The sequence below is a fragment of the Cyprinodon tularosa genome, unplaced genomic scaffold (assembly GCF_016077235.1).
Source record: "Cyprinodon tularosa strain WSP-4 unplaced genomic scaffold, ASM1607723v1 ctg46, whole genome shotgun sequence".
In the NCBI taxonomy this organism is placed as follows: Eukaryota; Metazoa; Chordata; class Actinopteri; order Cyprinodontiformes; family Cyprinodontidae; genus Cyprinodon; species Cyprinodon tularosa.
Genome location: NW_024039185.1, coordinates 1464610 through 1480737, shown reverse-complemented (window position 1 = coordinate 1480737; position 16128 = coordinate 1464610). Strand labels below are relative to the sequence as shown.

Sequence of the window (16128 nt, the reverse complement as noted above, 5' to 3'; positions counted from 1 at the left end):
AATCCAGCTGAATTTAACTGTTCCTGTCCTGATTGCAGCAGAGCCTCACTCTGAAGACATAGTTTACATATTATGTTTGTTATCCATTATGTTCTAAAGCTTGCGCAACTTTGTTCATGTTACACCGAGCTTTAGAGTTAAGAATGCTTCTTTTGTCCAACTCTGAGATCACTGCCACAACAGGTGGATGCAGACAAATGTTCACTCTCTCTCTGTTCAAAACTTTTACTTTTTTGGCCACAACCATTAAATAATAGTACTTACCTTGATCTGGCTGGGCCAGTTTTTCTATTGCTGTTATAAGCTTTGTAATGTGTGACTAAATGAACCCTGAAAGGGGGTTGATCAGTTCTTATGGAACTCTTAAGAGAAAGGTCTATGTGTTTTAGTTGAATTTTAAAATAAACAATCTTTACTCAGAACGAGGCACTCCTTTAAATACAATCAGACCACCCATTGATAATATTTGTTTTATAAACTATAGCAGCTTCAAAAAGTTTTTTGGAACTGTAGCTGTGTCACCTGAGTGTCATCCACAAATAGTATCAATGCTACTCCAAGCAGGAGTTTTCCTGCAATTAGTGTCCTTAATTACTCTTTGATAAAACGCTGTGAGAAAACTGAAATGGATCATTTTGCACCTGCCCTTTTTTTATTGTCACCCGTTTTTACAGAACGAGCTGCATCCTCATCCCACTAATACAAAATGTGTTGCTTTAAGCCTTGCTAAAGGTTTTAGATAAAAGGTTTGTTTACTTTTGAGCTGAGGCGCTGCTGTCTTGGAGCTGTGCTCCAAATCCCAAAAAGATAATGAAACTGATTAGTGCAAAAATTAACCATGAGTCAAGAAGGCTTTCAGTCAAACATGCTTTAATCTTCTTACATAGTCTGGCCAAGCAGCTAACAGGGTTCACAGAAAGGACGTAGAAGTTTAGTTTTTGTATTTACACATGTGAGAAGCAACATTTTTCTGTAAATTGAGTCCTAATGTGGTGTTTTTTTTGTTTTGTTTTGTCTCTCATATTTTACTAGCTTAATTTTCACTGGGTTTTGTGTTTTAATGGCTTCCAAATTTTTATGTAGGTATGCTAATATCCACCAAAAATATCAACTGACCGATTTATCGGGCGATCCTAGTTATTAGGATTTATTTATTATAGAGATGCTCCTATTATTTAATGTATTTGATACCTAAACCATATATAATCAACAACAAAAGTTAAACTAAGAGACAGGATTCACTTGTTGGCCATTAAACAGAAAAGCATATAGGGAACGAACAAAAAGCTGTATTCTCTCAACCTAATACCGATCTAGCTAGCTGATCCCAGGCAGTCCTTTTCCTTTTGAGGATTAATTACAGCAAACTCTTACAATCTGCCTCTGTGCAAACATTTTCTGATGGCATTAAGCTTGTGAACAAATCCCCTGTATTGCTGGGAAAAAAAAAAAAATATTCTTTCTACCCTGTGAACCATGGTTATTTTTAGTGAAATGACAAATGTGTAAAAGGTTGGAAGTTTAAGCTTTAAAATTTTCTTTCATTTTCCTGGCTTCCAGATTAAATGCTGCAAGTGGAGGAAAGCTAACATCTCCACTGTCAAGCAGGGGGATGGCTCTATTATGATCTGGGGATGCTTTTACTCAGGAGGGAGTAAAAGCTGATAGCAAGATGGCTTATTTGTAAAGCTGGTGTCACAATGTTTCTCATATTTATATTCTTCTTAAACGCACATGTTGCAGATAGGGTTTTTTAAAGAACCCCCAACCCCCTTTTTTATTTATTTTTTTATTTTTTTAGAATGTTTGCTGCTTTGGGTTAAATAATACACACCTTCCATTTTCAACTCTGTTGATTCGGTTAGTTTTGGGTTATTTTTCTATTTAGGAATTGACTCACAAAGGTCAGATACTCTAGCCGTTTCTCAGTTCACAAGAACGCGAGTACGTACTCGTGTCCTCGCCATGTATGTTCTTTAGAAGAACACGGAAAAGTGTGGACTTGGTGAAAACGGGAGCACGCAGCATAAATATGGGTCAATTTGAACAGAAGCATATTCGTGACGTCACCACACACTCTGCTCGTCTGGAGCTGCATTTCACCTCCTGTTATTAATAGTCTCTAGATAATAAATTCTGACTTTTTTCATTTAGTGTGTCCATTCTCAGTCTGCTGTTCTTGTGAATTGCAACAGCACTAGGGCTCAGGCTGTCACGAATACACGGGAATGCACAAGTACACATTGAGAAACAGCGTCTGTTTCATGTTATCCAGTTTTATTTGTGCAAAATATAATTTTTTGCATGGTTCTGGTTAAATTAAGTAATGTCACTATAAGGTCATTGCTTCAGTATGTGGTTTAGATCATGCCTTTTTTCTGAAAACTACGACACAAATGTATGAGCGTTTGGCTTAGCTAGTGATCCAGTTATTTATGCCGTAGTGTTATATGTGTATTTAAGCAGAGCTGGAGCATCATTCACCTAAAGACAGATTAAATTAAATTCAGTTTATTCATATAGTACCAATTCACAACACGCCATCTCAAGGCACTTTTAAGTTCACATGATCATCCAGTGAAATTGATTCAAAGTTTTCTATGTAACGAACACCAGTTGATTGCATGGACTCATTAACTCGAAGGCAATCCCTCACAGCAGATTCTTCTGCTTCCTTAATATGCAAGACAAAGATGCAGTGATTTAAGAAATATAAAAAGATTTTCTGAGCAATATATAATTTTCCTTTTAAGATGTGCACTTTAAGTGTTTCTTAAGCACTAAATGATTAAATGTTCAAGAAATATTTTAGGTGATTTTTGGTTTTGCTCCTGGTGTAAATGTTCAGTATTAACTGTACAGATGCTTTCTTATCAGGTGTTTGGTGGGCAATTTTATTAACTTTCTATAGGTATTTCTATAAAAGAAGAAATATATTTACTAAAGAAGACGTATAAAATGCAAGTTTTTATTCTATACATCTTGCAGTTTAATATAAAACGTGCTTAATTTGATGTATCCTAGTTGAGGATGCCTATTGTTAACTGATCATTCAGTAAAAAGTTTTGCATTACAGTGAATAGATGAATGAAAATAATGAACATAACAGAGGATTCATTCATCCAGAAGAGGAAGTAAAGAAAACAAAAAGCAGACGCCGGATTACATATAATTTGTCCTTATTAGTCGATGAGAATCTAGTCCTGTAGTTGGCATTTGATAGTAAGGAAATAAATTTGGCCAATGTTTTAGGTCCTCTATGAAAGAAGGGAGCTAAAAAGTAACCACTGTGGGAAAGTAGCTGTTCTCAAACGATGCAAGTCTAAATAGCAGAGGCGACAAGACACAACTCGACTACAGCACCTGTTTCTGCAGCCGGCCTCTCTACCCTGTCACTACCTAGACTGGGATTGATAGATTTCTCACACCCCGTCTCCCTCGCTAATTATTACCCATTCAAGGCAACGACTCAAATCACATTTTACCATCACTAAAGTAGAGGGCTGGTCCACTAATAATTAATTTAACTCAGTCCAATTTGATCCTTATACCAGGTGGAGTTGCCACACAACAGAAAATTAGGCAGTATAGCTTGTTTGAAAGTAGTGCTGGCTAAGCAGCAACGACTACCTTCATCATCCAACCTGCCATCCTCCTCCTCCTCCTCTGCATTTGCTGGCTGCTGGCCTCCTAACACAGCATTAAACCACCCACATTCTCTCACCGCTCTGCAGAAGAGAAGCCGCACCACCACCCACAGCCCTCTCTGAAATAGCTGGTACATTTGAGTGTGAAGTGTGTGGCCGTTTGCTTTTAGTTTTAGATATTTTTTCAAACACTGATATTACCGTTGCTGTCAGCTGTTTAATCATTAATGTTGATGCCTGAGTGCTGAACAAATGCCAACAGATTGAGGTGTCTCATGGAAATGCCTGAAGGACAGGCCTTAGCCCAATAGCAGTGATGTCACCTCACATACCACTAAGGCCGTATTTGGTGTTTTTTTTTTTTTTAAGGCCATCTACTATTTGAAGGCAATCGTCTCTCCTCTGCTTTGTACATTCTCATCTGTTTTATTCACTGAGATCTTTGGAGGCAAAAAACTGGTTTCAGACTCTGAGCAAAGGTGACTCTTTCCATCTGGCACCTGAGTGTGTTTCCCCGCAGCTGTTTGTTGGCATGCTTTTCCGTATAAAAAATGTGTTTGCCTCTGTTATCAGTGGTTGCTATGGAAAGATTTATTGCATAATTACTGTTATTGGTTGTGAGCAATGGATGGACCCCAAAGACACCAGAATCTAGACAATGTTCATGAGTCAGACTAAAGCGATGCCATGTAATCAGTTCTTCTGTTCGCTTCAATGTTTTTAATGATCAAAATGAAACGGATCTGGATGCATAGTCAGAAACTTGGAAATGTTGCCATTGTGCCCTGTTTGAACAAGTTTAAGGATGAGCCATGAAATGTGTGAAGTAATGGTATTTAGATTTGTCACCGTGCAGGTTTACAGACAAAGTTGCTCCTGCTGCTATAAAATGAACAGAAAAACACAAATATGAACAAACTAAATGGGTCACGTAGTAAATCGATTTGGATTGTGTGGCCGGCATATGCAGTGAAATACAGAACTTGATAATTACCTCCGCCAAGGAGGTCATGTTTTTAGGAGAGTTTGTTTTTTCTGTCTGTCTCTGCCCGTGTACAGGATCAATTAAAAAGTAGAAATTCATTCAAATATGGTGATGATCCAGATCATTACTAGAATTACGCGAATACGTCCTTCTACAAAATTAATGAGCGTAGAGCCTCTTCCTGCTCACATTTCAATGAAAACCCCAAGTCTAATCCTTCCCAAACTGATTCCAAAGCTGAGTTAAACGAGAACTGTTCAATAGTTGTTGCCATCTTCCTTGTTGTGCTTTCTCCAGCACAGCGCAGCTCTGTCGTCATGGCCTTAAAACCCCGCCCGCTTTGCATTAAAAAATTCAAAACACATCTCTGCGTTGTGATTGGCCCGCCAGTTCTAGGGCCTGGGGCATTGATCAAGGCTAGACCACTTGATTATTATTTTGGCCGCTAGTGGGTGGGGCTAGTTTACTAGGCTAGATCATAACCTGAATACAGGAATTTTTTAAAAGATTCTCTAACATTGTGAGATACTGATAGGGATTTTTGCCGGAACAAGCAGCTAAACCAGAGGATGGCAGCAGTGAGTAATGAAAGCTTCGGCATCGAACTAAAAAAGTTCGGAGGTATTTCACTGAAGACAAAAACGCAAGAAAAGGGGATGTTGTTGGTTTGTTAGCAGGGTCATTTGAAAACATGAATGGACTTTATGGAATTTTCACCAGAGGTGTACTTCATGCCAAGAAACAATTAATTTAAATTTGGCAGTGATCCTGATCATATGCGAGTATTAGCTACAGATGTAAGTCACAATTTGGGGCACAATTTGCACTTTGGCGGAGGTCTGTGCTCTTTGAGTGCTTTTCCTTTTTTTATGTCCCGTTTTGCCAATATAGCTCTGGTAGGAGATTTTCCAGAGCTAGATGATAGCCCAACAGCTTTGCTTTCACAGGCAGACCATTATAACTCTTGCCATAAGGCTCCACTTAACATGTATATTAAACATTATTGAAAATTATTTGGCAAGTAAAATAATTTAAAAGGGGCACAAAGACAGAAAGAAGGTGAGGAAAAAAAAGAGGAAGAGAACTAAGGGGAGTGAGAGAGAGACAGCAAAGGGTGCAGGAAAAGAGAAAATAAAACAGCGAAAATAGACAACGCATTAGATATACAGTAAGTCCTAGAAGTCAGCTTCTAAACAGATATGAGACAAGAGGAAAAGAAAATGGAGAACATAACAACAGCAAAAAGAAGACAAGCAAAGCAAGCATCCCAATAGCTTCTAGTTCTTCTAAATACTTCTGGGTGTATTTTGGTATATTTTTCTCAGAAATTTTGTCAAATCTCTAAATGTTTATGGTGAAAGAACAGCTCTGCATCCAACCTTAGGCTATCAGCTATTTGCCAGAATAAGCAAATACTTCACCCTCTGTGTCATGAGGGAGATGTTTTTCTAAGCTGTGGAAGAATAAAAGAAGCCAAGGGCACAGAGACTAGCATGCAAAGAGCTCACTGATTACCATCTCCTAAACAGCCAGTAGTTTCCTAATGAAATCTGTTGTGATGATAAATTACATGTGGACTGTACTGTCTACAGCCAATAGAAATTATTAACTAAACTAAGAAGATTTCGAGTTTAAATTATTGAATCTTCTGCTGTACCTGTGATTTCAACTAGGGCTGCAACTACCAATTATTTTGCTAATTGATTAATCTGTTGATTACTTTTTCAATTAAAAATCAGATAGCAAAAGGTTCCTTAAAGAAATTTTTTGTAGTATTTAAACTATATAAACTAAATCTTTTCCACTTGAGGCGCTCTGGATAGAGCATATTGATGGGACCAAATTTATTTTTTTTCCTTTATCTTGAATGCAAAATATTTCTATATTGTTTTTAGAATAATTGATTAATCACAATTAGATTAATTGTTTCAGGCCTGTTTTCAAGCTTTGAAAGTCTTGATTTTTTTCTTTCTTTTAATGGTTTAGGCTTTTTTTTTTGTCCCTAAATATATCGACTTTAACTACAGAGCCTTTTAAAAGTATTAAAGTTCTCCACATCATGTCTGTTGAATAGTAATAGAGCGATAAAAGCTGGTGAATAATTGTGAGGTAAGGAAAAACGGGGGAGGAAAACACCCAGGGTGGTGGCAGCATCATGCTGTGGGAGTGGTTTCTTGAGCAGGCATAGAAGTTGGTCAGAGTTGACTGGAGGACAATTGGAGTAACATCCTGTTAAAAAACCTACCTGAGACTGGGGTGCAGGTCCACCTTCAAGCAGGTACAACCACCATAACTAGGGGTGTCCCAACGCAACCTTTTCATATCCTATTTAAAACCAATATTGCACCCATTAGTACTGACTGACATTTTACAATATAATCACAAATTATACATACATTGATTTCTTTTTTTGTAGCGTGCAAAGTTTAAAAAAAGGATCAATCGGGTGATATTATGTAAACAGAAATAGTCATCAATTATAGTCAAACAGACCCTTTTATTAATAACCAGTAGGTTACAGAATGTCCGATAATGTCTGATCGAGATCAGAAACCACACCACCAAGAGGTTCAATTGTTTTGAACGATCACAAGGGCCTATTTTTCATGACGGTTATCTGTTTACAACTCTTATAACAGTTCCTGTCAACATGTCTACATGACAGCTCTTTAATCACAGTCACATGACAACCTCAGACAGGTGAAAGTTATTTTCTCTCCAAATATTAGCTGATTGTTTGTTCTTTGAAACTAAAAATATGTGTAAACACATCCTGCTTAGAAAACCTGGAGAACTGTCAGTCGCAACCAAAGATAAATAGTCCGCAACACCGTGGTGTCGTTTTTAACCATTGTCACAGAAAACATGGACCATTGTTATAACAGCAGAATGGCAACAAAATTCAATTTTCATCAAATAACATAAAAATGCAGGAGAATCTGAGGTGCGAAAGAACTGACTCCACGCTTTACGGATTTATTTTAGATTTTAAAACCCTTTTCTTTCTTTCCTTTTCGCAACTTTGACATTATTGGGTCCATTACATGGAAAAAAAAAAAAATGGTGGTTGTTAGAAAAAAATAGGAATAAGCTATGCGGGTATTATATTTTTTACAGACTGCTGTAGGTTCAGCTGTCAAAGGTTAGACTGACACCTGTATTCTACAGGAAGTAGTTTGGGTCTAAACCCAATAATACATATAAAAGTGTATTCGCCAAAATTAATCTGATAATTTGTGATGCTTTGCTCACAACGCAGCTGAACTAATACATGTCCCATCTAATCCATGTCATTTTTTTTATACCTCCTGGTCTACCTTATAAGCCTGGCAATATAAAATCAACAGATCTGCCAAGAACATGAGATGAGATGAGATGTTTCCATCAAAGCAATATTGGTTACATCCAATAAAACCCCTGGTAGGAGATGCTTAACTTCTACAAGTTTGGGTTGTCTATTTTATTTTCTCCAACACATCTGAGAGCCAATCGGAACAGTGAATCTCTGTAATCCTGTTGGCATTTTGTCCTTTCTTCAAACATTTCCAGCAGTTTCAATGAAGAGTACACTACAGTTGGCTCCTAGTTCTTTTTTTTCTTTTCTTTTTTTTCCAATTATGGAGAAAGAAATGGCTCATTTCTACAGCAAAAACTAACCACACAGGAATAAAGAGGCTGTTTGCCTACCAAAGGATTTGAATTCAGACACATTTTCTCCGGGCCTTTACTGGGACACCTGCCCATTAGCTGAAATCACATCCAGAAACCCTTCAGTTTAAACTGCTGTAAGCCATTTAACTGTAGTTAATATGAAACTGAAGATATTTTTATCAAATTCATGCAACAATTTACGGTATTAAAAATTGTCTATCCTTCCATCCATTCCTGCATATCCTTGCAGTAGTGAGAGCTGTGGTTAATCCTGGATAGGTCACAAGTTCATTACAGAGAGAGATGACCATTAAAAGACACATATACCCGAGTGCATTTTAGAGTAACCTAAATACTTAGAAAATTGTTTTGAAATCGAAGAGAGAGAAGAAAGAACCTCCAGGTAGAGAGAGCCAAGGTCACGTTCAGAAACAGGACCTTATTGCTGCAAGGCTAAGATCCTAGAGATGGAGCTACTTTTCTGCCTGTTTTTTACAATTTATTTTTTAATTAAGAAAAAATTAGATATGACTGCAGATTTTGTAAAATCATTTAGTTTGCCTGGGGTGTTCTTCAGGAGGCGTCAAGTGACTCCTGTTGAAACTATATATCACACCATTGTGTGACCATCTTCAGAGTCCAGACAGAGTTTATTCTGCCTTTATAGTTTCTGTCATTGGATCACAAAGGGATGGTTGTTCAGGTTCTCTTGTCTATTAAATATTTCCTTGTAGAGGGTTTACAGGAGGAGTGGCTCTGTGGGACTGCGGCCGCTGACAATCCCACATTGTGTGAACTGGTGCCAATCAACAAAGGAGCCATTGTGGAGAGCAATGGCCAGTGGAGTACGGACAGGGTCTGGGTAGGTGACAGAGAGGTGTGGATTCAGGGGGCCTGGGTTTAGGGGCTGAGCCATGTTTTCATTCTTAGAAATGACAAACTTCGAATCCCAGTCAGAGGTGCAGATATTTAAAAACATTTATTATCATGTTTATTATCAGTATTTCATCTCTTTCTTTGTGCCTTACTGAAGTAACGGTTATAAATCGTGAAGTTTAAGCTGCTTGAATAACCATAATAAGATTTTCTGGTTTTTAAATATCTTGCTCTTTATCCTTTTTTGAAAAGCCAACATGTGGAGTGTAGATTAGTTTACTCAGACAGATGGGTGGCCGATCTAAACTCAGTCTTCCCCCTCTCAACTCCCGTCTTTTTCACACACAGCACTTTTTCTGCCATTTAGTGCTGTTGTTATTCACGACTACCACCTCAACACTCTTGACTTCTCCTTGTTATTGCTTTCATGCAGTTCTTCTGTCCGTGCTTCATTTCAAGCAGAGTGTCAATCAGGCCAAGGCTTTCTCCAGTTTATGCAGCGATATCCTGGGTGTTCCTTTACATTTCATCTGCAGAAAACAGGTGCAGGTTTGCAATAGCCTGACACTTAGCATATTCTTAGTATACTTCCTTAAAGTTCTAACATTGTCATGTTTTTTAGACCTTGTTGCAGGCTGCTCTATTTAAATTCAAGTCACTACTTTCTATTACAATATGAACAGCTGTAAAGTGGATGTGAATGGAAGTGACACCCAACAGCAGCAACTCAAGCAGAACCTTTTATCTCGCCTCAGGGTATGATTAACACAAACTATCAACTTCTCCTCACATTAGAGGCATATCCACTGGCTTAAGTTGCTTTGTTGTTGACAGGCTATGGTTATACATGGTCACCAACAAACCTTTTAATTTTGCCTCTGTTGCGTCTCATAATAAATGCCATTTAACTTGAGGCTCTAATTTATCAAAAAGCTAAAAGCACTTTTTGGTATTTTATAGGCATGTTGTGTCTACAAGTTTATTATTGTCAAGGCAGGACCTTAAGCCCATTCAAAGCGATAGTCATTCCCAGTACACTTTGTTACACAGGCCCCATTTACTTCATTGTACAAACATAAATCCTCCAGTCAACACGGGATTATTCAGACTCTTTACAATGTTTCCATAAGTCATTTAGAGGTCAAGCAAGTAAGTCACAGGTTCTCACTGTTCAGACAACCTTGAATAGAAATTCCAAAGAGTCCACAGATGATAATTCAACAAAATGTACAATAGAATGTGGTGATTTTATATAAAACACTAGAAAAGCACTTGGAGAGCGCAGACCTCCGCCAAGCAGCAATTTTAACCCCAAATTGGGATGTACACTTATAGCCAAAACTCTAAGGTGATCTGAATCATTACCAAATTTAAATGAATTGTTCCTTGGCATGGGGAACCCCACCGGTAAAAAATGTCTTTAGAATCCATCCATATCTTTTCAAGTAATCCTTTACACAGGCACACAAACTCTCCTAAAAACATAACCTCCTTGGTGTAGGTAGGGTAGGAGCTTCAGTGTATCCTGCTGCTGCAAAGAGAATTCAGTAATTGAGTATTTGTTAAATAATATTTCATATGACAAACTTAACATTCCTGATCATATTAATATAAACCTAAGCAAAATAACAATCCATCTGCTATATTTTGTGCAAGTATTCAAGTTAATTTCTCTGATGTCCACAATTTTTGTCAAATTTTGCTCTTTATAGTATATAATTGGTTGTATATTGAGCTTATTATTACATTAGGAGCTTAATTAGTTTGCCAAACAGCTCAGTTATCCAGACTGAATCCTTATCCTTAAACTCTTCCACTTTAATAATGGCAATGAGGAGTGCCACTGCTGAATTTAGTTAGTGGCTTTCTTTCAGCCAGCTGAACGGCAGTGCACAACAGGTTGGAGAAGAGGGGTAACCAAGTTACTGCATGATGTGTTAAAGTTGAGAAAACTCTTGTCACTCTGGATCCTTTTCTGGCATCTCAATATGATGGAAAATGTTAACCTTTAACATTTCAGACAGCGTCGTCTGTGTCTGGTGTGAGCATCCACTGGTGTCAACTTTATCCTGCTGGCTAAATAATTGAACGTTTAAAAGATCATTTCTGCTTTTTATTTTGTAAATTCTTTGGCATTTTCATAAGAACATTCTTGGCATTAAGATAAGCGAGGAAAGGGTGTAGCGTGAAAGTAAAACTAATTCAGGACACGGTTAGAGGTTAAGGAGGAAAGGCAGCATGCAAACAGCTGGATGTTCATAGAGAAAGTCACAGATTGTTTTCAGAGTCAAACGAAACCCATCACGGTTCTTTGTTTGAAAAGGCTAAACCTGCATTTCTTCTACAACAAAAATTAACCTTAATTAAATTGATGAGATAAATGGATGGACTGGGTTGATGATCTGAAACTTTCATCTGCAGTGATGGACAATTTATTCCCGATCGACTCCAGTGGTTGAAATAATTTAGTAAACAGACATTTGTTTAAAGGTTTTGATGTAAACACAGTTTTAGAACAGTTTGTAAGCTTATGTTAGACATTTTTATAAATTGGAATAGGGCTGCAACTAACGAGTATTTTGCAAATCGATTAATCTGGCTATATTTTTTTATTAATTGATTGATAATCGGATAGCCAAAGGTTCCTTAAAGAAGATTTTTTTTATGAAATGAAACCAGGGGAAACTAAAGTGTTTCCACTTCAGGAGTTCTGGATAGAAAATACTGCCAGACACTTTTTTTATATATTAATTGCAAAATGTTGATATATTTTTACAATTTTGATATAACTACTTCTCTAAGTGGGGTTTTCTGTCAGCTAAATGTTTTTAGAGTCTCTATACTCCAGTTAACGATTAATCGATTAATACATTAGTTGATGATTATTTCGTTCGATTAATTAATCCAGTTGTTTCAACCCTAAATTGGAACCTAAGCCATTGTTGCATTTAGAGTCTCTATAGATTAAGTTAGCCCTACATATTAACCCTTAAGTCACCGAAACACAGAGCGCATGTTTAACATGGTGGTTGTTTATATAAAATATCAACTTGCCCTGTTTATAATTCAGAAAATCTTAATCTTTTGTTTCCTGCTTTTATGAAGTTTTCCTGTAACCGTCCATGATATAAATAAGAATATATTAACTATTGGAGAAAAACAATTATTACACTTTTTTTATAAAGTCTTTCATTTATCTGGCAACGTCTCTTCTTTACTACAAGCTAAATGGTAGAAATTTGATCTGAATGCTGTATAAATCTACACATTTACAAGAAACTATATTGTATCATACTTTAGGGCTCCTGGTGGAACTTTAGTTGTATCTGTGGTCAGGAGGTTATGACTGACTGGGAGGTATCCTGGTCTGTTCTTCTAACCACTACTTTAATGTGACCACCAGACTAAAACCTTTGTTCAAAATGGTGACACACTTTCTTAATGGTATCTGGGTCATGCATCCATATATGTTACAACTACAATGTAATGTGTGGATGAACCAAGCATGTTTATTGTCCCTTTCGTTGTGCTGAATACAGTTTAAACCAATAAGATTAAATCTAAACTGCGAGTTTATCCCAGCATCAAGGTGGGAAAGATTTTAAAGAGTCTTCTGGTCTGTAGTTTAAATCTTTAGGCTGACTTATAGAGGCAGAGTTGGTCTTTCATTCCAATCCTCTGCACCAAATCCCATCCATCGTGTTTCAGTTCTGCTCATATTAGACTTTATGTGGCTGATATAAATTTTATATGCAATGCTCTTCCTTAGTAAAAAAAAAAAAAAACTTAAGCTAGATAAGTGTTAAAAAAGTATATATTTTTAAGTTACCCTATAGTTTTCTTGTTTCATTTACTCTTTTTAAGTTGGTGCTGGTTTAAAGGAAGAAGGAGTAATGTTCAATATCCTACAATAAATATGAGCTTATTTATAGATTTTTAATGGAGTTTTTTTTTTTTTTTTTTAAACCAATCCGAAATATATATTTTAACCTCTTCGCTTGTAAAGTTGTTTTGAATTGATTGCCTTAATAAACTAAATTTCTTTAAAACATTTACTCTAAAACAACAGGTTTATACTCTTTAGTTTGGGAAGAATTGAATTAGGGCTGCAACTAATGATTATTTTGCAAGTTGATTAATCTGTTGGATATAATTTAGATTAATCGATTAATAATCGGATAGCAAAAGGTTCCTTAAAGAAGATTTTTTACTAAACTAATTAAACTGGGTAAAATTAAAGCTTTCCACTTGAGCACTTCTGGATAGAGCATATTGACCAATGATCTTAACTGCAAAATGTTCCACCAGGAGCCCTTTTTTTTTTCTTTTTTTTTTTTTTTTTTTTTTTTTTTTACAGTTTTGATAGAATTGCTGCTCTAAGTGGATCGCATTGTCGACTAGAGGGATATTTTACAGCCTCTATACTTCATTTAAACATTAGTTGATAGATTGTTGTTGATTATTTCAATAATCGATTAATCACGATTAAATGTTTGACTGTTTCAGCCCTAAACTGAACCCATCTTAAAAGGTTCAGTGTAAAAGAAAATCTATTTGGTTTAGCTCCATTTAAATCAAGATCTCACAAATAGCTGCACATTATTAGTTTATGTAATCTGTTCACTTTCAGCAATGGAACATATCAAAGCAACCTCCAGCTAGAGCAATCCCCTGTGCACACTCTATTACATCAGTGTGTAGTTTGCAAAGCTTGGCAGGGATTTTGTGAACAGACGCGCCATGCGGAGGGGCTTGTGGACCCGTCTGTCCCCCTCCTCACCTAACACTTTCCCTTCATGTCTCTGCTCTGATTCTGCAGCCCAGCACTCTACCCCAGGGTACAATCAACATGAACCAGTGCCTGGATGTCGTTGATGGCGAGTCCAGGACAGGTCAGAAGAACTCTCTCTGCATCCTCACCCCTGAAAAAGACCACTTCATTCGGGCCGAGTGCAAAGAAATCATCAATGGGTAAGAACCTTATCCACTACCAGAGCAGCCATTGTAGACTGGTATCACTTTGCTCTTCTGTCTGTAATTTAAGAAATTATTGTTTGAGATTCAGAGATGAAGATGGTTGGCACCACAGTGTAGCTGAAGCTGTGCTGCCCTCTGCTGTCTGGTTCTCTCTGTGATTTCTAGTAGAGCTGTAATTCACCATGCAGTGACGGTGCAAATTCTTTCACCTTTACTCTCCCTGAGTTCACTAACCCTTAAAGTTCAGGACTGAGGGCTCTGCACACAAACAATAATGTCCACCATTCATTCACCTCTTCTTCTTTACTAGGAATTCCTCTGAGCTGCTTTTTCAGTGGCTGTAGAGCACATTGTGCAGCTATTCTGGAACAAGTGTGACTCAAAACACCCACTCTTCATTCTGTTACTTGCTTCATCACTAAACGCCTCCCACTCCCCCATCATCTGGCTTTCATGTGGTGTTTAGCGGCTTTCGCACAGCACTGTCCTTCCATGCTGGACTGTCCATCACTGATGGTGGAAATATGGATTTTTCTTTAAATATGGTCTCCTGTAATATTTGTTTTGATCATTCGGTGCATAAATCACTGTTGCCACTGGTGTGTTTGTTCTTTCTGCTGTTTTTGTTTTTTTTTTGTTTTTAACTATTGAAGTAAAAAAAGCTTTTAATTCTTTGATATGAATCTTGATCAGAGCTCAATAATAGCTTGTTTATCTTCAGTTTAAGTAATGCTCTTTTATTAGACTTCTTTGTTAAAGATTAGTTTTAACCTATTTTCTAATAACTATTTCATCATATTACCCATTCTAAGTGTGGCAGTTTAATCTTGAATGTAGGCGGTTATTAGAGTGGATCACTTAAATGATTCATGCTCTTCAAGCTCATTATTGCTCTGAATGCAGTTAAACCCAGTTAAGCATCATCATACGATGTAATTTAAAAAATATTTAAAAAACCTATGCTAAGATAGAAAAAGAGCAACAATAAATTTGTGGGGTGGTTTTTCAGGACAGTGGTTGATGTCTTTAAAGTTTCCATTAGCTAAAATTCATCTACTACACGGATCATACATGAAACAAAACAAAAAATCTGTTAAAATCTTAAACTAGTCTTTATTTTGCGTGTTAATGGAACAGTAACAACATATTAATGTACATTTTTTGACCAAGTTTTGATAAAAAAATATTTTCCCCCCAGAAATGCATTATGTTTATCAGGGTTATTGCATATAAGGAAATAAAAGGCATCTTTCTGATTAACAAGATCAGCATAAGTTCAGTTTTCAAAGAAAAAAGGATGCATTTATAAAACACTGTTTTTAAAATAGCGATGAAAACTTCCCCATGTCTGTGCCAGCAATTATGTATAACTATCTAAATGTTTGATTTCTGAGTTTTGTTTAAATTTGATTTAAGTTAATATTATTTCCTATCTAAAAATGAAGTAAAATTGATTTGGTCAGACGCACGTTAAAATACCCAAGCATGGGTTTTATGATTAAATGTTTGTCTAAGTACCTCCAAAAAACTACTTCTGTGAAGAATATCTAGCATACAAACAACTTTAACTTCTCTGCAGTTTAAAGTTCAGCTCGTCAGTAGCTTGTTGGGAGGGATCTCATTAAATTAGAGATGAGCAGATTTCCTTCTTGTGTTGGTATGTTTGAAATCTGCGCATTTCTGGATTTGTTGGTGCAATTAGCAGCAGTTCTTAGAGATCATGTGAGACACATTGATTGCATTGCCTCCCTTTTCCATTCATTGTTAAAGTTTTCTTTGATTTGAAATTAATGTTTCTTTATTTGTTGAAATTTGCAACATTTGTTATTATTGTGAAAATTTTTAATCATCTAAATGGAAAAAGAAAAAGCAGATTAAAAAAAGATTAAAAAAAAAACAGCATGTATCAGGGAACAGTTTAAGTGATGTTAAAATAATCTGTATTAGCATTGGCTTTAAAAAGCTTGTATCAGTCAATCTCTACCTAGATGT

The 16128-nt window shown here is 36.6% G+C and overlaps 1 protein-coding gene across 9 annotated transcripts in view; it reads left to right on the top strand.

Moving 5' to 3' along the window:
- Positions 1–16128, top strand: part of si:ch73-103b11.2 (sporulation-specific protein 15) — a 68162-nt gene that overhangs the window by 20643 nt on the left and 31391 nt on the right. For all 9 annotated transcript variants that reach the window (XR_005282133.1, XM_038301072.1, XM_038301074.1 and 6 more), the window contains exon 4: positions 13979–14130. Coding sequence is in view for 8 of the 9 variants with exons in the window: in XM_038301072.1 (XP_038157000.1) it covers positions 13979–14130 (152 nt within the window). In the remaining variant the exon portion in view is untranslated. The remainder of the gene's footprint in view (positions 1–13978; positions 14131–16128) is intronic.